This window comes from Carex rostrata, chromosome 1, assembly GCF_964058835.1.
Source record: "Carex rostrata chromosome 1, lpCarRost1.2, whole genome shotgun sequence".
NCBI lineage: Eukaryota > Viridiplantae > Streptophyta > Magnoliopsida > Poales > Cyperaceae > Carex > Carex rostrata.
The window spans coordinates 4,050,677-4,073,167 of NC_135918.1; the positions used below are offsets into that span (position 1 = coordinate 4,050,677).

The 22,491-nt window shown below is 37.1% G+C and overlaps 2 protein-coding genes across 2 annotated transcripts; one reads left to right on the forward strand and one right to left on the reverse strand.

The window, feature by feature from the left end:
* Window positions 1-2,474: 2,474 nt before the first annotated feature.
* Window positions 2,475-16,014, forward strand: LOC144552903 (DNA polymerase delta subunit 1). The gene is made up of 30 exons (XM_078300935.1): window positions 2,475-2,882; window positions 2,955-3,065; window positions 3,577-3,683; window positions 3,772-3,931; window positions 4,488-4,683; window positions 5,067-5,202; window positions 5,295-5,432; window positions 5,509-5,586; window positions 5,683-5,774; window positions 6,063-6,129; window positions 6,209-6,280; window positions 11,149-11,235; window positions 11,357-11,476; window positions 11,552-11,650; window positions 11,839-11,946; window positions 12,035-12,130; window positions 12,217-12,282; window positions 12,375-12,431; window positions 12,506-12,593; window positions 12,679-12,758; window positions 12,827-12,940; window positions 13,222-13,336; window positions 13,741-13,913; window positions 13,995-14,066; window positions 14,344-14,418; window positions 14,523-14,612; window positions 14,694-14,854; window positions 14,951-15,024; window positions 15,151-15,238; window positions 15,675-16,014. Exons 1-30 carry the CDS (start codon window positions 2,591-2,593, stop codon window positions 15,760-15,762), a joined length of 3,300 nt encoding a protein of 1,099 aa, XP_078157061.1. The 5' UTR covers window positions 2,475-2,590; the 3' UTR covers window positions 15,763-16,014.
* Window positions 16,015-18,483: 2,469 nt separating this feature from the next.
* On the reverse strand, window positions 18,484-20,777 carry LOC144552913 (gibberellin 20 oxidase 2-like). Its single transcript, XM_078300948.1, has 3 exons — window positions 20,223-20,777; window positions 19,045-19,369; window positions 18,484-18,956 (listed from the first exon to the last, which is right to left on the reverse strand). The coding sequence occupies exons 1-3, from the start codon at window positions 20,741-20,743 to the stop codon at window positions 18,678-18,680; spliced, it is 1,125 nt and encodes a 374-aa protein (XP_078157074.1). The 5' UTR covers window positions 20,744-20,777; the 3' UTR covers window positions 18,484-18,677.
* Window positions 20,778-22,491: the final 1,714 nt, after the last annotated feature.

The window sequence follows — 22,491 nt, forward strand, 5'->3', positions numbered from 1 at the left end:
TGCAAAAAAACTTTAACCAATCTTCGAACAATTTTACTACCTATTTTGAAAATATAGTAATAATGTGCCCACTCTTTAATTTATAATGTTTATAAATTATTAAAAATTTACGCATTCAAACAGTTTATAAGATATTGGAATTATTTTTTAAGCACCAAAATAGTTGATCAAATGTAGGCATTTTGAACAGGGACGTAGTAAAAAAAAAAATATTAGGGATAAACATTTTTTTTTTACTAATACAACTAGCGAGTTGCGATTATAAATTAATCAATTTATATTGTAGGCTACCCAAGGGCAGGCATAGTTTAAAGTGGCTCCGCCGGTGTCTGTGTCAGAATGGATTGTGAATGTATATCTTCCGTTTGGTACTTGGAAATATTTTTGCATCGTTTTTTTTATCTATCTGAAGTCTGAACACCCGAGTTCAGAATGGAAAATCAACGTATGTGTTTAGATAGTAGATATAAATGTTGTCATTTTTTTAAAACAAAAATATTATTGTCAATTTAAAAAAAAAAAAAAATCAAGATAGACAAAATAAATTCTAATGCGGCTACGTCGCATTTTTTCTTCTTCTTCTGAAAATCTACATCATCCTTTAATTATTAACTAAGTGCACCATATAAGACCGTTCTACTTTCAAAATTATTATATGGCTAATTACAGTTTGGATTCTCTACATAGCACATATAAGATTGATCTACTTCCAAAGCCTAAATGCAACGTATGTGTTCATGGATTAGTAGAGAATACATACTGGATTTTATCCTTTCAGGTTTCCGACCATTACTGTGAAGTGTAACCATCAAATAATTAATCAGTATGTTCAGTTGATTCTTCAGAACTTTGAGAATATTTTTATATTTTCATTGAAGTTACATATATATATTTATAATTTATTAAAAATAATTAATTTTAATTATTAAACTTATCAAATAAATTTATTTTAACGAATTAATAAGGTTTCGTGAAAAAGATCCATATAGGAGAAGACAAAACATATTTAATTAGAACTACAATTGTACCGAAGGAGTGGCATACACAAAAATATCGTTTAAACGGAAAACGAACTGTTTGAATGGGAAGCAAACAATTAACTGGACAAATTAGCTGATTAGTCAGTCTCATTTGCAAACAAATATGTTTGTGATAATTTGATCGTCGCCCACAACTACAGTTAATTAGTTCGTTTAGTTCATTGAAGAAGTGAGGAGAGTCGGTAGTCAGAATTTGGATCCCCAAAGTAACTCAATTTTTAAATTTTGGATCGGATTGGCCAATCTACTTTATTTATCAGAACCAAACTGAACTAGCGGTTAAATCGAAAAAAACCCAGACCCAGCTTCTTTTACGGTTTGGTTTATTTAGAGTATCGTTTAAGATGTTAAACCGCTAAAAACCAGATAAATGGCCGGTTCTTGATAAAAATCCTCCAGCTCGTTTGTGAAGAAAACCGGATATTAAACTTATTGATTCAATTTTCTATAAAGTGCACTTTTTTGTGCATTAAATGAAAGAGAGATCGACAGAATGTGTAGCTACTAATTAGGTTCTCTATCTTGTCCCCGTCATGGCAAAGACAAATATATAGAGCAAATTAACAGTTTCTGGTGTCTTATGAAGTTTGCATATAACACCTTAAATATTTTAGATATTCTAAAGAGTTTAATTATACATAATATAAAAATTTATATTTACTTATATTTATTTTGTTATCAGAAGTTAAACTTCTATTATTATTATTTTTTTCTATTTTCACTATTGTATTAAAAATGTTAAATTTGTCTTAAATATTTTAGATATTCTAAAGAATTTAATTATACATAATATAAAAATTTATATTTACTTATATTTATTTTGTTATCAGAAGTTAAACTTCTATTATTATTTTTTTTTCTATTTTCACTATTATATTAAAAATGTTAAATTTGTCTTAAATATTTTAGATATTCTAAAGAATTTAATTATACATAATATAAAAATTTATATTTACTTATATTTATTTTGTTATCAGAAGTTAAACTTCTATTACTATTATTTTTTCTATTTTCACTATTGTATTAAAAATGTTACTCTTTGTTGTCTATATGTTTTATTCAACCAAATAAATACTTAGACATAAAAGCAAATAATTATTTTAGTTTTCGGGTAAAGTTATAGAGATATATGTGTTTTAAATAAACTGTGGTTGAACCGATTAACTCATTAGTGTAACCACTGAACCATTAATTCAAAACTTTACTGAGTCAGCGTCCGGTCCGATTCTGAGAACTTCGCTATAAAGGAACCACAATTTCAAACCAAATTGATCTGAATTCTTATCAGATGGTCCGGATCTAAACTCAAAATTTGGGTTATTTTGGGATCCGGACCATAGTAGTTAACCAGTTGGAAAACAAACTTGATTGGATCCGTCGGCCCATGTGCTGGAAAGACAATTTTTATGACTGGAGATCTCCTTTTATCTCTACGAAGGCAATCACCAAAACACGGGAGATCTCCTTTAAATCCCTACCTTCCCAACTGGCGGGAAGCCCCAATTCCCCCTCCTTAATTCCCTCCCGATTCTGAACGCTCTCTCTCAACCATGAGCTCGGGGAAGAAACGCGGTGGCGCGCCGCCACCCAAGCCCAACTCTACCAAGCGATTCCAAACCTCCACCTCTACCGCTGCTGCTACACCACCAACTCCGGCATCGCCGGTGACCATGGAGGAGGAGATGATGGATGAGGATGTCTTTCTCGAAGAAACTCTACTGAAGTACGAGGAGGATGAGGAGGCACTTCTATTGCTTCGAGATGAGACGCACTCTTCCCGGCTCTCCAAGTGGAGACGACCTACTCTTTCTTCCGGCTATCTGTCATCGTCTCAAAGCATCGGTATTTGTGCCTTTAGCTTGAGTATTATTGATTTATTGAATTTTTCAGGTCTAATTTGTTGTGGATATTCAGTGTTTCAGCAGCTAGAGATTGATTATATTATTGGCGCGAGTCACAAGGAGCTGTTGCCTAATTGGTCAGGTCCTGCGGCAATCCTTCGAATTTTTGGTGTTACCAGAGAAGGTGATCATTTCACAACCTTTTCCTTTTACCCCTGTTACTTTGGGAACATTTTGACCTTTCAATCACGTACTTCAGCATATATTCGTATTCAACTGTAACTCTGTAAGTCCTAAGTGTGATAAATTTAACTAGAAACTAACTGTTTCACTAGGGTTTTTGTTTCTATAGCAAATGGAGGGTCTGTGGCACTAAAATTTGGAAGGTTTTTACTCCTTAATTTTCAACTAAAATCACCTTACTTTGAACCCTTTGGACTAGCATATCTGAGGTTGTCTCACCTCATTGGTACAACCGAGATTGAACTTTCACTAGTAACATGTCAATGATGTGGCACTCTTACTAAGACGCTGACAACTGCAGGAATGAATTCAAAATATCTTTAACAAAGCTTATTAGCATTTATGTTCAGGCTCAATTGTTGATCTGACTGCTGGGTGTAGGTGGAGAGAATAATCTATTACCCTTAGCTGATCAATATTTCTCTGGAAGTAAGAATCTTTTGGTTTTACAGGTCACAGTGTGTGCTGTCATGTGCATGGTTTTGAGCCATACTTCTACATATGCTGTCCTTCAGGTATGGGACCTGATGACATATCACGCTTCCACCAAGCCTTGGAGGTACTTCATACTAAAGACACTGTGTTTGTTTCATACGTGATGCCTGTACATTACATTTTGATTTTGTTTTGATATTTTTAATTTACAGGGGAGAATGAAGGAATCAAACAGAAATAGTAATGTACCGCGATTTGTAAAGAGGGTTGAATTAGTGCAAAGGAAGAGCATCATGTATTACCAGCCTCAAAATTTGCAACCTTTTCTGAAGATAGTGGTCGCATTGCCAACCATGGTTGCTAGCTGCCGTGGTAAGTATAGAAATAAAAGATAGTAGAAAGTCCAAGTTGGCCTTTAATATTTAGGTCATGTTTCATGTGGCTCCTATATTATTATTCTCTTTTTTGTTAAATGAGGCCTTTGAAATACCAAATTTCGTTCATTTAGGCTTCATTTGGGCTTCTCTACTACCATGGGCGGATTGAAGCATTGCTTGGGGATGGCTTAGTAGCGACCCCTATAAATTAAAATTTTGCATTTTTGTCCTTCAAATTTGTAATTATTACAAGTACTTATACCTTTTAGTCCCCCTTATAAAATAAAAGTACACTACATTAACTTATTTAGACCCCCCACCCCAATCTCAATTTTCTAGTTCCGCCCGTCTACTACGCACTGATGGGACATTATATACACCCTATTAAAGACTTAGAAAGTTACATTACCCACGTCACAGAAACACCACGTGACCAAAAGAAAAGCAAAGTGTCCGTATAATAAAAGACGTGGTTTTAGATGCTATGCTGTAAAAGAAAATTGTTTCAATATTAAATGACAGAAATTGATTGATTTTATTAACGTTTGCAGGTATACTTGAGAGGGGAATAACTATAGATGGCCTCGGTTCAAAAAGCTTTGTTACATATGAAAGCAACATTCTTTTTGCACTCCGTTTCATGGTAGATTGTAACATAGTAGGTGGTAACTGGATTGAGGTCCCTTCTGGCAAGTACAAGAAAAGTGCTAAGATTATGTCCTACTGCCAACTCGAAGTTGATGCTTTGTATCCTTCTTCTGTGATTAAAAGTTTGGAAGTGTTCACTAAAGGGGCAAACTTTGGAAGTATTTCCTTGCTTAGCAAACCCAAACAGCAAGAGTGAATAATTCCTAGTACATCGGTACATAGCTGTACTTGTACTTGCTAGTATTCCCATATAGGGTACAGAACCAACTGCCAAGAAAAGAACTGGTCCAGGTACTGGTCGTGACTGAAACTGCAAGCAGTACATCTCAGTACTGGTTTGGAAGCCACTTCTTATAAAAGTTGGCCCATTCTTTACATAGTGCCCAAATTGAACTGAAAAGCATAACAATTAGTCAAAATATGCCCTGAAGAATGTTGTTAATAACTTGTTTAAGCATTTTGTTCCTTAAATGCATTTAAAGATACTCAGATTTGATAAGCCATGCACCGGAAGGAGAATATTCTAAGATGGCACCATTTCGTATTCTAAGTTTCGATATAGAGTGTGCGGGCCGAAAGGGTCTATTTCCAGAACCTACTCATGATCCCGTTATTCAGGTTATTTACTAATTAGATTTGTAAAGTTACCTTCTAAAATGCATAGCTTTTGTTTCTTACTAAATTTCATTGATTTGTCTATGTTTGAGTAGATTGCAAACTTGGTGACACTACAAGGTAGTGATGGGCCCTTAATCCAAAATGTCATGACATTGAAATCATGCTCACCGATAGTTGGAGTTGATGTGATGTCATTTAATACTGAGAGAGATGTTTTACTTGCTTGGAGGGTTAGTTATTTACTTAGTGAATTCTTTCATCTTTAAAATGATCTTTTATAATTTATTCATTCACGGAATTATGTAGGAGTTCATCCGTGAAATTGACCCAGATATCATAATAGGATACAACATCTGCAAGTTTGACCTCCCATATCTTATTGAGGTACATTTTTCGAGCTTGATTAACTTATTATGCATATGGGTACAATATAGCCGTGTACATATTTCTCTATTTATTTTATGTATGTCGGTTTTGTAGAGAGCTGAAGTTCTTAAGATAGCAGAGTTTCCAATCCTTGGTCGCATTCGAAATAGTCGAGTTCGGGTTCGTGATGCGACATTCTCTTCAAGGTAACCTATAGATAGAATTTCCCACTTAGCCTTGGGAGAAGTTTGGATGAACTACCCAAAATATCTGAATAATAGTATTACAAGTTGTAGTTCTTATCTGTGAGCTGAGGTCGTTATATTGAAGGATTGTTGCAGATATTTTTGAGGTCTCTCTTGGCTATTCATATAAAAAGGGTAAACCTGTCCAATTTAGTTATGAGTTTTGTGTAGATGGTCCTGATAACACTACAATTATTATTATTCTTATTGATTCTGAATTCTCACAACAAAGTTATTGAACAAATCCAGGCAATATGGTATGCGTGAAAGCAAAGATATAACCATCGAAGGAAGAGTTCAGTTTGATCTTCTTCAGGTTAATATCTTGAAGGTCTCATCAGTATCATTAGCAACCTATCTTTGGCTTAAACCTTTGTTTTTTGCATATAATACAGGCTATGAATAGGGATTACAAACTTAGTTCCTACTCACTAAATTCTGTGTCAGCGCATTTTCTAGGAGAACAAGTAAGTTTCCAATATATCAATCTTTTTTACTTCTAATCATGTCTGTTGTTCCTCTATCTGTTATTGAATAAGTATGTTAAAGGAGATAAGTCAACCACTGCTGACCAAGACTTAGTTAGTTAGACAGTTAGGCTGTTAGTGATTTAGAACTGTCACTGTTAGACAGTTAGAAGTTAGATGAGCTGTAATATACAGATAGCAGTTGAGATGTAAAGAGTTCTATATATACTCAAGCATTGTACAATTCAAAGATAAGAAAATGAACAGAGATTCAATTCTTCAATTCTTTCTCTCTCACGTTTCATGGTATCAGAGCCATGTCTCTTTCTTCCTCTCCCACTAATACTCCTCAACCTGAATTCAATTCAATAATGTCTACTGAAGTATCTCTTGATCCGATTGTAGTACTGAATGTTCCTATCTCTACAAAACTCAATCGCACCAATTTCTTGGCCTGGAAATCTCAGATTACTCCTGCTCTTCACGGTCATGGTCTGTACCGGTTTCTCACTGATGATCCTCCACCTAAGAAGGTAACGATTAATGGATCGGTGCAAGACAACCCTCGCTTTTCCCATTGGCATCGGCAAGATCAGCTTATTCTCAGCTGGTTACGTTCTTCCCTATCTGACACGCTTCTAGGTCAGGCTGTTTCATGCGATTCTTCTGCCGCACTCTGGAAATCATTTGAACAGTCGTTTTCTGCTACCTCTCGCGCTCGACTGTCTGAGCTCCGTCGATCTCTTCAGACAACCACCAAAGAAGGATTGAGTTGCTCCGATTACTGTCAGAAATTGCGATCTATTGCCGATGAGCTTGCTTTCGTTGGTCATCCAGTCTCTGACGAAGATCTAGTTCTCCAGGTGCTTGGCGGACTTGGATCGGACTTCAACTCGTTCGTTGTTGCTGTCAACACGAAAGATCACCTCTCTTTTAATGAAGTCCAGGCGATGCTTCAGAGCCATGAGAATCTTCTTCAAGCTCAATCGGGTGCTAATTCTACCTCTCTTCCTTCTTCTCACAATCCCGCCGCCTTCTACTCTTCCTATTCGGGTCCGCCGAATTACAGATCCAAACCCGGCAGAGGGAGATTTCGCCCGAAGGGTGCCTATCATCCAAACCAGAACAGGGGGCCTCTTTTACCCAATCCGCAGCCCAAACCAAACTATGTTTCCAGGCCCAATTCTCCTACTGCACGGCCCACTGGAGCTGGATTTCAGGGCCAAGACAGAAACACCATCTGTCAGATTTGTTTTAAAAGAGGCCATCCAGCCCGAATCTGTTGGTATAGAACTGACTTGGTGAATTATCCAGAACAGTCCACACCAGGTTTTCAAGCTCATTTAGCTCAGCATGCTCCGTTTCAAGCTAACAATGTCCAGACAGCACCACCTGCAGCTGGTTCGGAGTGGTATTTGGACTCGGGAGCTACTCATCACGTGACGAATGATCTAAGCAACCTCTCCTCATTTTTGCCGTATGAAGGATGTGACAAGCTCCATGTGGGTAATGGTGCGGGTATGAATATTACTCATATCGGTTCTACCTCTTTACGTTTTTCCGAGTACACCATCTATTTACATGATGTTTTGTTTGTTCCAAACTTTACCAAAAACCTTGTGAGCTTGTCTCAACTTTTACATGACAACTCCTTACTCATTGAATTTTCTTCTACCATTTGTGTCATAAAGGACCGCCACACCTTGAGGACGCTACTTCAAGCCAACCTTGTTAATGGACTCTACCCTCTCTCTCTACCTTTGGCGATTCATCCTCAAGTTTACTTTGGTGAACGAGTCTCAATTGACACATGGCATGCTAGACTCGGGCATCCTTCATCTACTACTACACATAAAATTTTACATTCTCATTCCTTGCCTTGTAATACAAATAAAATGTCTTTATGCCATCATTGTGTTTTGGCTAAAGCACATAGATTACCTTTCCCTTCTAGTTCTTCTTCTTCTACTTTACCATTAGAGATAGTGTACTCGGACGTTTGGGGTCCCGCACCTTTACTTTCAACTAATGGATTTCGTTACTATATTGTTTTTGTGGATGATTTTTCTAAATATTCTTGGATCTACTTTTTAAGGTCTAAAGATGAAGTCTTTCATGTTTTTGCTTCCTTCAAGGCACAAGTTGAAAACATGTTACAACGATCTATTAAGGTGTTGCGTACGGATGGCGGTACCGAATACAAACCTATCGCACGTGCCTTCCCTTCTCTCATCCATCAAACCACGTGTCCCTACACCCCTCAACAAAACGGTGTGTCGGAACGAAAACACCGCCACATTGTTGAGCTTGCCTTAGCCGTTATGACTCATGCTTCTATTCCTACCCGATTTTGGGATGACATCTTTGCTAGCGTGGTATATTTAATTAATCGGCAACCTCCCTCAAATGCCGATTCTTCACCATTCTTTAAAATTTTTCATAAGTCTCCTGATTACTCCTTTTTGCGAGTACTAGGGTGTTCTTGTTTTCCATACACTCGGCCGTATAACAAACACAAGCTCCAAGCCCGTTCTATGTCGTGTGTTTTTCTTGGCTATGCCTTGTCACAAAAAGGTTATAAGTGTTATCACATTGCTTCTAATAAAATGATTATCTCACGGCATGTTATTTTTGATGAGCAGCACTTTCCTTTCACTCAGCAACTCTCTGCACCTTCCTTTTGTTTGGATTCGGTTCCTTCAGAAAATTGGTTGGGGTTCCTACCTGTGTCTCCCACGGATTCGGCCACAGAGCATCCTGCACATTCATTATTACCACTTCCCCAATCCGCTCCAATCTTACCTGGTGCGGCTCCCTCACCCGTTGCAGCAGATCCACGTCCTCTCTTGACTTATTCTCGCCGCCCCAAGGTATCCACGGGTCCTTCTGCTTCTGCAGCGGATCCGATCCCCTTTAAACCAACTCCCATGCGCGCCACTTCTTCCAGAGAGCCCCCAATTCCTATTTCTTCTACCCGGCTTACCTCTAATCACTCCATGATTACCCGTAGCCGTGCCAAAATTGATTCCTCTGCCCCTACAGCTTTAACAGCCGACACCTCTCTACTGGTTGAGCCCAGGACCTATAACCAAGCCAAATTAAATTCCCATTGGGTTGCAGCCATGAATAACGAGTTTGATGCTCTTCGTGCAAACAAAACTTGGATCCTTGTTCCACCTAATCCTGATCAAAATGTCGTCGGTTGCAAATGGGTTTATAAAATTAAGCGCTGTGCGGATGGTTCGTTAGAAAGGTACAAAGCTCGTTTAGTAGCAAAAGGGTTCCACCAAGAAGAGGGCATTGATTTCTTCGAAACTTATAGCCCGGTCATTCGGCCTACTACTATTCGGGTCATTCTTACGCTCGCTCTTTCCTACGGCTGGCCACTCCGCCAACTTGATGTTTCGAATGCCTTCTTGCACGGCGATCTCCAAGAGACCGTGCACATGCAGCAACCACCGGGATTTGTCGACAGCTCTAAACCGGATCATGTATGCTTGCTGACCAAAGCCATTTACGGTCTCAAACAGAGCCCAAGAGCGTGGTTTCATGCCCTTAGCTCCGCTCTTATCACCCAAGGCTTCAAGGCTTCCACCTATGATCCTTCTCTCTTCATCCTTTCTTCTCAAACCGGCACTCTCATTGTTCTTGTGTACGTTGATGATATCATCGTCACGGGCTCTAGCCTCTCTCTCATTCAAGCCTTTATTAGCTCTCTCCAACAGAAATTTGCACTCAAAGATCTCGGGCCTCTTCATTTCTTTCTTGGTATTGAGGTCCATTCCATGGCTAATGAGCTTCATCTATCTCAAACCAAGTACATCAAGGATATCCTTAGTCGGGCTAACATGCTCAATTCTAATTCCTACCCTTCTCCTATGGTTCCCAAGATTGCACTCTCCCGATTTGATGGAGATCCGGTTCAAGACCCTCATCTTTACCGCTCTATTGTTGGCGCCCTCCAATATGCAACCCTCACTCGCCCGGATATTGCCTTTGCGGTCAATAAAGTGTCACAATTCATGCAATCTCCCACGACTTCCCACTGGGCAGCGGTTAAGCGGATTCTTCGCTACCTCAAAGGTACAATGTCTCATGGCATAACCCTTAAGCCGGTCTCCTCCTTTGCTCTTCATGCATATAGTGACGCCGATTGGGCGGGCTCACTAGACGATCGCAAGTCCACTTCGGGGTTTTGTATCTACCTTGGTGCTAACATCATCTCATGGGGAGCCAAGAAGCAACCTACGGTTGCCCGCTCTAGCACCGAAGCCGAGTACAAAGCATTGGCTGTCACTTGCTCTGAGCTCATTTGGCTTCAGTTTTTACTAGCCGAACTTCATGTGCACTTGGCCACTCCACCTACTTTGTGGTGTGACAACATCGGCGCCACATATCTAGCCTCGAACCCTATGTTTCACGCACGCACCAAACATGTTGAAATCGATTTTCACTTTGTTCGTGAGCGGGTTGCTAACAAGTCTCTTCTAATCCGCTTCATCTCCTCAAAGGATCAACTTGCGGATATTTTCACAAAGCCACTTGGTTCACCTCGGTTCCTTCATCTCACATCCAAGCTGACCGTAGGTCCAGCTTGCGGGGGGGCTAAAGGAGATAAGTCAACCACTGCTGACCAAGACTTAGTTAGTTAGACAGTTAGGCTGTTAGTGATTTAGAACTGTCACTGTTAGACAGTTAGAAGTTAGATGAGCTGTAATATACAGATAGCAGTTGAGATGTAAAGAGTTCTATATATACTCAAGCATTGTACAATTCAAAGATAAGAAAATGAACAGAGATTCAATTCTTCAATTCTTTCTCTCTCACGTTTCATATGTTCTATGCTTTGTTTTCCTTGTATTATGCAGAAAGAGGATGTTCATCATTCGATAATATCAGATCTTCAAAATGGTAATGCCGAAACAAGAAGGCGGCTTGCTGTCTATTGCTTGAAGGTAAGGTGCTTCACCCTGATTATCAAATTATACCTGTTCTACAAATATCATCATTACACTTTTGGTATGTCTTCATGGCAGTGTATTTTTTTTTAATAGTTTGTTCATATTACAATACCAGGATGCATATCTGCCACAGCGTCTCTTAGACAAGTTGATGTATATATACAACTATGTTGAAATGGCAAGAGTCACTGGTGTGCCGATCTCATTTCTTCTATCAAGGGGTCAGAGCATCAAGGTAAAGCTTTTTTCTAAACATAATCTGAAGAGTAGTTCATTGTAATAATCTAATACAGAAAGATGATCTCTGTAGGTTCTCTCACAACTCCTGAGAAAGGCAAAGCAAAAAAATCTTGTTATACCAAATATCAAAGGTCAGGGCTCTGCTTCAGACACTTTTGAGGGGGCAACAGTAAGTTCTTTTATTTGTTCTTTTCTATTTATCAACCAACAACCGAGTTTCACAATGTGCTGGATGTTGTAATTCCATCTAAGTAACGTATACTTTTATTCTATGAACTTGAGTTCTTGGAAGAATATTAGGATACCTCTATTATTGTAGCTCTTTGTAACGACAACAATAACACTTGATTTTGGTAGGTTTTGGAGGCAAAGGCTGGATTTTATGAGAAGCCTATCGCTACTCTTGATTTTGCTTCGTTGTACCCTTCCATTATGATGGCATATAATCTATGTTATTGTACACTTGTAAGTACTACTACCTTCTTGAATATTCTTATTCTGTTGAGCATAACAGCATTATTAACTGACCCTGCCTTTCCTGCTTTATGTTAAGGTCACCCCAGAGGATGCTCGAAGGCTAAACTTACCGCCAGAAAGTGTTAATAAAACCCCTTCTAATGAAATATTTGTCAAACCTGATGTCCAAAAGGTAATAGTACGCATAGTATCATTATTTTTTGCAATTAATTTCTGGAAGCATCTCATATGAAAATATTATGTGCCATTACCTTATAGGGTATACTCCCAGAAATCTTGGAAGAACTAATTGCTGCCCGTAAAAGGGCCAAAGCAGATTTGAAGGTATGTAATATTAAATTAACGTTGTGGTTAACATGTAATTTTGGAACTCTGGAATTATGATTCTTATTTTTATACTTCCAATTTCTGTCTAGGAAGCAAAAGATCCTTTTGAGAGAGCTGTTCTTGATGGTCGCCAGCTGGCACTGAAAGTAATTGTGTTCATTTTACTTATAGAATGTGTACTTCTTTAAGAGGCAGCAATACTAACTTTTCTTATGTATAGATAAGTGCAAACTCAGTTTATGGTTTCACTGGAGCAACAGTTGGTCAACTGCCTTGCCTGGAGATTTCTTCTAGTGTGACAAGCTATGGTAATAAAATCTAAAATAAATAACAGGTACCAAAGAAAAATGATATATAGTTGCTTTGGTTAATATTTTAATCTCTTTGTTTCAGGTAGACAGATGATTGAGCATACAAAGAAAATTGTGGAAGAGAAGTTCACCACTATGGCAGGCTACGAGCACAATGCAGAGGTATGGATAATGGATTACAAGAACTCCCTAAGTTTCTTATAAGAGGGTTATTGATCATGAATTGTTAGGTTGTTTATGGAGACACGGATTCTGTGATGGTACAATTTGGCGTTCCAACTGTAGATGCTGCCATGAAATTGGGAAGAGAAGCTGCAGACTTCATCAGTGGTACATTTACTAAGGTATCTCCTTCAAATAAAAGCATCTAATTCATTATTGTTACAAACTTTTTTTTTGTGACAATACAGCAATAGCAAGCTTCAGGTATTCCAGGCAGTAGTTAAATATTTATTTAATGTAACACTCTTTACAATGTATATACTGTTAAAATAATCCATATGTGCAGATTACATAGTAAAGTGAAACCTGTTCTACATGAATTCTATAGTCATATTTTTTCAAAAATATTTATAACTAACTAATATTTTATTGTAATTCTGAAATTTATTTAACTTCTTTGAAGCCCATTAAACTGGAGTTTGAGAAGGTATATTTTCCCTATCTACTAATTAGCAAGAAGAGATACGCCGGCTTGTACTGGACAAATCCAGAGAAATTTGATAAGATGGACACCAAGGGTAAGAACTAAGCCATTAGTGTCGATTTTGGGTTTTGCAACTAATACTATGTTTTTCCTTTATTTTCAAATGACACTCAACATTGCTTACAGTTGTAATTTGCTGCCAACATTTAAGAATTTTATTACCCAAACAAGAAAACCAGAATAGTCCTTCCCAAAAAAAAAAAGGACCAGCAGATTAATTGTTGGTCAAGCTGCAGTTAACTTGAGTTCAAATCAATTTGGCTGGCTTTGCCGGAAAAATTAAAAGGTGTAAAATAGTTTATTTGACTGTTAATTTTAACAAGTACAATGGTTGTGAATTTCTTCACTAGCCTTTTCCATCTGCAAATACCGACTTGCACAGAGCCTTTCTACATACCAAATAAATGACACAAGTCTTTTTCAATTTTTGGTACTCAGGCATAGAAACCGTCAGAAGAGACAACTGTTTATTGGTAAAAAATTTAGTTACTGAGTGTCTTCACAAGATATTAATTGACCGAGACGTACCAGGTGCAGTACAGTATGTTAAGAACACCATTTCCGATCTTTTGATGAACCGGATAGACTTGTCGCTTTTGGTCATAACAAAGGTGAGCCTTTTGTTTTGAGGTACGAAAAAGAAAATCAATATTCCTGGTTTTGGTGTAATGTAGTTAATTATTATAATGCAGGGTTTAACTAAAACAGGAGACGATTATGCGGTCAAGGCTGCACATGTTGAACTTGCTGAACGCATGCGAAAAGTATGAACGTGATTCTGTTTCCTCTTAAATTTTTAGTGGCATAATTACTTATACAAAGACCTGAGATTTTACTCAGAAAGATAATGACAGGATCAAACAGTTATTCAAATATAAAACAGGATGATTAGGTCTGCGAAACAAACAGAACCTTAGTATGCCATGTGGTATACTAATGAGAATGCTCACAAATATTATAAATTGTTGAAGCATCTCTTTGTATTTTTTGAACTGAGAATCAACAGGATGAATTGGTAGAAATGTTTCTTTTGTCAAACAGAGAGATGCAGCAACTGCACCGAATGTCGGAGATCGTGTCCCTTATGTAATTATCAAAGCTGCTAAAGGGGCCAAGGTGTGCTCAAACTCCTTTTTTTTTTGGAGTTTCTCCAAAAGTGATCTTTTGTAAACCCATAATATAGTTCATACATAAATTAAAATTTTGTTTTTTGTACCCAGGCGTATGAAAGGTCAGAAGATCCAATCTATGTGCTGGAGAATAGCATCCCAATAGATCCGCAGTATTACCTTGAAAATCAAATCAGTAAAGTATGTTCCTTCTATAATATTTGTTTGTTTCTTAAAATATATAAAGCATGCCTAAATAATGACACTGTAAACAACTTGTAGCCGCTTTTAAGAATATTCGAGCCAATCCTAAAAAATGCAAGCAGGGAGCTTTTACATGGAAGCCACACTAGAGCTGTTTCAATATCAACTCCTTCGAATAGTGGGATTATGAAATTTGCAAAAAAACAACTCACCTGCCTTGGATGCAAAGCTGTTATCAGGTAATATCTTTAATATCATTCTATCTTAGCAACTTATTTTTATGCTTTTCCCTACTTGATTTCCGTCATAATTTTTGGGGCGTTTTGTCATGTCAGTGGTGCCAATCAGACGCTCTGTTCACATTGCAAAGGAAGAGAAGCTGAGTTATATTGCAAAACAGTGGCAAATGGTAACTTTGCTTTCCTTTTCCAATGGAAAACAAATTTTAAGCAACAAGACCTTTGTGCTTTCTTGGTTTTCTCCTCATAGAAATGGTTTGTAACATTAACCAAATTCTTAAAACTTTGCAAAACAGTGTCTGAATTAGAGTCACTATTTGGAAGGCTCTGGACTCAGTGCCAAGACTGCCAAGGTTCTCTACACCAGGATGTTCTCTGCACAAGGTTTGTGTTTCTTCTTTCACCATATAGTCATGTTTTCATTTAAAATAAACCCAATCTGTTAACTCAGCAAACATCAGTTTTTTTTTTCATATTTGCAATGAGAAACTGACATTATTTGAGACATTTGCATATAGACTGACATGTAGTTCTTTAATGTGATGAAAACCCTTCTAAAAATTTAAATTTTACCCCCAACTCCAATGAACGCTATGAACCCTTGCATTTTATAAACCCAAATTGAACTACAATCAAGTGAAAGTTATGTGATCTTGACTTTGGTTTGCTCTTAACAGCTGGTTCTTATTTTCATGTAAACTGTCAAAAAAGCATGCTATTCTTAAACATGCTAAAATATATTGTCACTTGCAAAAAGGCAAAAAAAAGAAAAAGGCCCTGCTCGAATCACTAATGTTTAATTGTTTATTGTCTGATCTAGTCGTGATTGCCCAATATTTTACCGAAGGAGAAAAGCACAAAAGGACATGGCTGAGGCTAAGTTGCAACTTGACCGATGGAACTTCTAGTTTTCCGAGTATTGGTTTTCATTGGATCGACCACTCTGTCGGCTACTCGGCCGAATGACAAAGCGAGTTGAGCTTGGCAGGACAAGTTACAACTAGATGCATATGCTTAGATTTGCGAGTATGTGATAGATTAGATAGCAGCACGTGTCCGTGTGTGTATTTTTCTCTTTAATTTAACACACTGTAGATTCAGTTTAAGAACATTAGTGTAAATACTTGCCTTGTAGTTTGGAATTAAGTTCTGAGTAGAAATCCTATGGTTCTTGAATAACCCTGTGTAAGGCCTACAACCCCGACACGTTTTTTTGTCAAAAAAGCTCATGTTATTGATTTAATTAGCAACTATATAGCATGAACATAATTACCTAAATATGGATGTCCGATGCGGACACGAAACGTATAACACAGTTTTTTTCCTTCTAAAAAATCGTAAACATGATACGGTTAGGGATATGGCTTTATTTTAATATAAAATATAGTGAACTAAAATAATAGTATTTGGATTGGAATTTTTAAACATTAAAACAGTTACATTCAGTGTTGTGTGTTGTCAGCTGGATTTCGCATGAAAATCTGTATGCAATCCATTTCGGTTCTGCATATGCGCTCATGTTCCCACATTATACCGCGTGTTATTATCGCTTTATACCGCATTATACCGCATTATACCGCATATGCGCTTAGCATACAAATTATTTATAAATTCTTATTTTATAATCTGCATATACAAGTCCGTATGAAAATCCTCATACACATTTAAAAACATTGTTACATTATTTATTTAAAAAAAATCAGTGTTCTTATAATCTTATGTATTCTTTAATTGCGAGAATAATTTTCTTTTATAATCTGTGTTGTCAAATTTAACTTGTAATGCGTATGGCAGGGATTAAATACAATATACGTATATAAGTACAATGTTTTATCCATTTTTGACCTATGGTAATTAGATGTTTGAATTTTATTAAATAATAAATTACTTATTGAAATGATTAGAGCAGCTACTATTTAAGTTATTTGATTAACAAGAAACAAAGTTTGTTTTCAGAATATTGCTATTCCTTCTAGTTCTTCTTTAGATCTTCATATTATTGCTGTAACTTCTTTTTAGTGCAAGATTAAATTAAATGATATATTTTTTTAAATTAACAATAATTTTACCTAGCTCTTTGCATCATGCATGCCCCTTGATAATCAGCTCTAATACAGATACCAGAGTAACCCATTGAATTCGGAGGAAACAGACCCTGATCAATGATCATAGTTTAGAAGGGTCTGATTTGTCAGAATATCTTTGTGTCCAAGTTGAAATTGATGATATTGATGTTGTTTTTCTAACTATAGACAATCAGGGTGTTCTTGTCCCTCTCTCTTCTTCTACTGAGTCACCTAATATTGTCACTAGTTCTTTCTCTATTGATAGTTCTGTTTCTCCTGTTTAGTCTATTGCTTACTACTTTTCTTAATTTTTGTAGTTAGGCATATTTTGTATTAGTTGTGCCTTCTATTATGTTTTTAGCTTTCTTTTATAATTTATATGGACTTGTATCTCTCTCTGTGTATGAACAACTATGTTTACAATGAAACAAGTGGACCCACATTCTCAAAAAAAAAAAAAAAAGTACAATGTTTTATATCATTACGATTAGTATAGATATAAACCAAGTATGACGCAAACTAAGTCTTGGTTCAGTGAATTAGTTGGAGTGCTTATCCCCTACGGTATCACAGGGGATAGAATGAGTCCCAGCAGAGCCAAATTTTATACAGGTCTGTCGATTCACGAGGTCCCTTCAAGTTTGTGCCATATTAAAACGGACGGTTCAAATCTCACTTTAAGCCCTACGATATCTCACTGGATCCGAATTCGTGAAAGCTTCCCATCTAAATGCTCTGTCGTGAGTTTTGACTCCAACACTCACTATTTTCCATGCCAATCACCTAGTCACCTAGGCAATGTGGCGCGCCAGGGGGGTCATAGATGTGAAATCTCGAGTTACGGTGTCACAATGTTGACCATGTTAGAGTTGTGTTGTTCATATGTCAGTGTCAGATACGAGTGCGTTATGTCCGTAGTCCGTAATGTATAGTGCAGCTGTTTAATATAGTACAGTAAGGGTGTGTGTTTGTAAGATATGTCATGTGTGTGCGTGTGAGAGAGAAGAGTTTAATTCATGGTTGGATAGCGGCGTTTAATTATGGTGAGCTGTTGCTTTTAGTATTGTTGCGTTAAAATGAGAACGCATATATAATAGGAATATGAACAATTTAAATAACATCTCATCGATCGTTTTGAACTTTTCAATTCAATACATGCTATTAAGTATTAGTGAAGAATACATCAAAAAGATATTTATTTTGTAAAAAAAGAAAAGAAAAGAAAAGAAAGAGGGTGACTTCGACTAGCTTGACTGCTTAAGCGAAGGGGCAACAGTGGTGTCTATGGCAGCTAGGCTGCTAGGGTTCAGCCATGGCCCTAGGATTTGTCCAGGCACCTGTGTATTAAGGAATTCAGATCCAGTGAAGTAACCCAATCTTTGGGTTTTAAATTGAGACCGTCCGATTCGAATCCGAGATGATTTATCCGAAGTGGAATGCACATATCCCGAGACGTGAATTCGAATTCCGAAGCAATATCGATCGACGGATTCGAATCGAACGGTCTCGATCAAAAACCCAAAGATTAGGTTACTTTAGGGGATCCGGACCCTGTATTAAGAGCATCTCCAACGCTGAAATTGGTTTGCAATTTCAAGACAGCTGTCAATTTGAAGTCAGCAATTAATTGCAAAACAGCTCCATTGGTGAAATAATACTAATTGCAAAAGTCTCCGGTACACAGTAATATTTGTATTTTATTAAGTTTACTAGTTCAATGTATGCATTATATCACTCTCAATTTTTTGACCAAAATATCACTTCTCATTATTCAGAGGAAGACGACCGAGAAGACGCTGTGCGAAACATTGAAGTGTATTCTCATCAGCCCTGTGATACTTCTGAGTGAACTCCTCCAGTTCTGACCAGGTAAAGTCCGGGTAAAGCCGTTTTCCATTTGGCCCTATAAGTGAATCGTGGGCTCGGACCACCTTGTTACCTCGAGGGATGACGAAGAAGGCGATAGATCGGCGGCTAGAGTGCCAGTTCACTACCGCCCTGTGCACACAGCTCTTGTACATCCCATTTGTCATTGCCTATAAGAAGATGTACTTAATTCAATATCAAACAGTAAAGAAAAGAAAAGAATACACAATTATTAAATTAAAAAATTAGCAATAGTACCATAAAAGTGTCTCCAATATTGATGATGAGTGAGCCGGGAACAGGAAGGATAGACTGCCACGCGCCACCCGTAAAAACCTCGAGCCCTTCCAGTACCTCCTCCTGTTGTAATATGGTCAATGCCACGGTGTCAGAATGTGGGCCAGTGCCTAGTGTCAGCTCCGGTTCGGGGCAGCGAGGATAGTAGTTGCACCTCATTATGGACCCACAATCCTGGAAGAATTCTCTGTAGTAATCTTTGCCCACATCCAAACTCAACCCCAGCAGTTCCATGATAGACAATGAGAGTTTCTTCATGGCCTCAGAGTATTTTTGGTACACCAGCCTGAAAAAAAAAAAATTAGGTTGTACTTCTAAGCTATTATGTGCATTGAGTTGATATCTTTCAATGGTAAATTAAGCAAAGATATGATAGGGCGGAGTGGGGGCCGGTCTAATGTTCCATCAGAACCGTTCGATCCGTATTAAGATTTGTGAGCACTTGAATCACAGAATTTTGAAGTTGTCCGTGCAAAACTGTGAATCTTAATCCAGATCGAACGACTCCGATCTGACGTTGGGCCGTCCCCGATTCCATGATGGGGCTCTACTATAAAATTGTATAAAAACATTTTATCACCTTTTACATACACCCGACAAAATTGATTGAACCTGAAGCATCTGCAGATACCCAATTACCTCTTTTTCAAAAAAAAAAAAAAATGAAAATCAAATAGGACTCAAATCATATAACACCTTAATTGAGTTTGGTATTAATTGACTTATGAGCTGATTGATGGCCTGTTATATATATTTCTGAACTTGACCTGATCCGATTTAACTCGCAAAATTTCAGCTTGTTTGAATTTTGGATACAGAAAAAATGCTATGTTTGAGTGACAAAGAAAATTAACTAGGAGAAAAAAATATTACCGATAGAATACCATATTTTTATGATCCAATTTCTTTAAGATATTGTTGTAATTAAATCTGCTCCAAATAGACTCTTATAAAATGGCCGTGTAATTAATTAAATTTCTTGTTTCTTTCTAAACTTGACTCTTATTATAGCTATGTTATTTTAATCTATTCAGGCAAGAGAAACAAAATAATATAAGAAATGAATTTATCAAGACATCATAATAAAACAAGTTCGCAATAATCAGAAGTTTATTCTATATATTATTATATACACTTACCCCATGGGCTCAAACTCCTTGCCAAGAGAAGACCCCATGAACTCCTCAATGCCACCACCAGATTTAAAAGACAAGCTCTCCTTCCATGGCAACTTATCTGAGAAACGCTCCGAATGCGCCCCCGAATAGCCTGACATGCTACCTTTCTTCTTCACCATATTCAACTTTGTTTCCAATGGCATAGTGAAGAACTCCGTGGTACGATCCATTGCCCCATTCAATATACTTGTGTCAATGCCATGGTTCACCACAAGGAAGAATCCATGGGTTTCACATGCAGCACGTAGTGAATCGATCTGCTTCTTGATTGATGATGCGTCCCCTGTCAGGACAGCTTGTAGGTCAATTATTGGTGCATCGAGGATTCCTGTGGCAGGAGCCGTCTCGGATTTTGGCCAAAAGAACTGCTTGGGGATGGTTGGTTTGTTGGCTAGCATGGTAGGGATGAACATGGTGCTGCCATCAAGAGCATTTTCAGAGATGTTTTGGACATTTCTAGAGGACAAAATCGAGGTGGCCATGGCAGAGAATTAAAAAAGAGAGATTTTGTATTTTTTTTTTTTCCGTCGTTTAATTCCTTTTGAAAAAAGGATGAAAAGTTTTGGCACAGGGAAGCCGTTATATAGGACTCAGTATTATAATATTATTATCCGCCTATATAATTTAAATATTTCCACTTTTGTAATGTGAGCATATCTTTTTTTTTTTCTCCCATATCCGTATCATGTTTCCACTAATCTAATCTTATGTTTTAAGTATATCTCCAAATATAACTTTTTATAAGATATGCTCACGAGATTTTCATTATAGTTTTGTTTTTATTACAACTTGCTAAAACTGTTCACTCGTTACCTTTGGTTCGTGAATTTGATTGAGACACAATCTAAAACATTAAATCCAATATTTATTATATGTGTACAACACATGTAAAGACTATAATTTTCGTTTAATTTAAAGTAATATTAATAAAACATTCACCTTTTCTGCAGGTACACAATATTGAACCATCGAACAATACCAACAAAACCTCTAACCCTAGATACACATGAACACATATATGTATATGGATATGGATATTGATTGTGATGTAAGAATTTCGTTAGATCAATTCTGACATACGGATTATTGATTAATTATGATGTAAGAATTTCGTGACGCACTGTCATTGTCAGATTTTCTCGGTATCATTTGCGCAATGTAATCAAGAGATGCATATATGCATATGCATTATTTCACAACTAAAGCAATGTGCCCTTGGTTCAATGCAAGAAATGATGGAACATGTGGCTGATTCAAGATTTTAAATAGGGGCGGACAAAAGCCATATCGATTGTAATGAACATATACATGATGGCTTTTGTCCTCTCGAGCAAAACAAGTTCTTTCTCTCGTTTACCCGGAACTATATCATTTTTCATGTGTTAGTCCCTTCTCTCGTTTGCAAAACAAGTCCCTTCTCTCGTTTATTAAAGGATACTAGAATTTTATTTTAAAGTTAGTGCCCAAGTTAAACATCAGTTATTAAAAAGAACGGAATTGAGAAAAGACCAATAGAGAAGAAAAATATTTTTTTTCTGAAGCAGTAAACTTAGCATCTCCAACAGTGATTGCTTATGCTGATGTATCAATTGTTTTTGTAATTGCTGGATTGTATGGCTATTGCTTATTTAGCAATTGTTGGAAAGAATTGCTTAATAAGAAATTATTTTCTAAATGAGTTGGCCAAATGTTTAATTCTTATTGGTCAAATGTTTAATTCTCAATTGTTTGGTTGATTGCACCAATGTAGAGTGAATTGCTTAATTTTTAAAATTTTCATAATTGCTAATTTAGTAATTAATTTCAATTGCTGGATTGGAGATACTATTTATAATTATTATATAGATTATAGATTGTTTACAGTTGAATTCAATTTGCACAGGATAATAGCTCAGCGGGCCCAATAATTCCAAAAACTTTTTCTAGAATATTTATTATGGGCCACAATGGTACGACATAAAAGAGGCTGATATAGGCCCAGTTACCCAGTTACCAACACTACATATCCACCCTCAACAGTTCTCAGTTCTCACTAGTCACTTCCCAGTTCCCACCTAGAAAAAAACTATCCACGTCACCGATCCGGCCATCCGACGGTAGATCAATCTTTGTCGTCCATTTTTTAATCGAACGGTTATCTGTCTAGAGTCCACGGATCGACTTCCCATCTAAATCTCTCTCTCTGTTTTTTTTTTTAATCATCTAAATCTCCTATAAATACAAACCTTTC

Coding starts and splice junctions, on each gene's coding strand:
- LOC144552913 (XM_078300948.1), bottom strand. CDS start 20,743: ATGGCCACCTCGATTTTGTCCTCTAGAAATGTCCAAAACATCTCTGAA. Junction 19,370..20,222: donor AAGGAGTTTGAGCCCATGGG/GTAAGTGTATAT, acceptor TTTTTTTTTCAG/GCTGGTGTACCAAAAATACT. Junction 18,957..19,044: donor ATATTGGAGACACTTTTATG/GTACTATTGCTA, acceptor ATCTTCTTATAG/GCAATGACAAATGGGATGTA.
- LOC144552903 (XM_078300935.1), top strand. CDS start 2,591: ATGAGCTCGGGGAAGAAACGCGGTGGCGCGCCGCCACCCAAGCCCAAC. Junction 5,433..5,508: donor ATGTTTTACTTGCTTGGAGG/GTTAGTTATTTA, acceptor GGAATTATGTAG/GAGTTCATCCGTGAAATTGA. Junction 14,855..14,950: donor GGATGCAAAGCTGTTATCAG/GTAATATCTTTA, acceptor TTGTCATGTCAG/TGGTGCCAATCAGACGCTCT.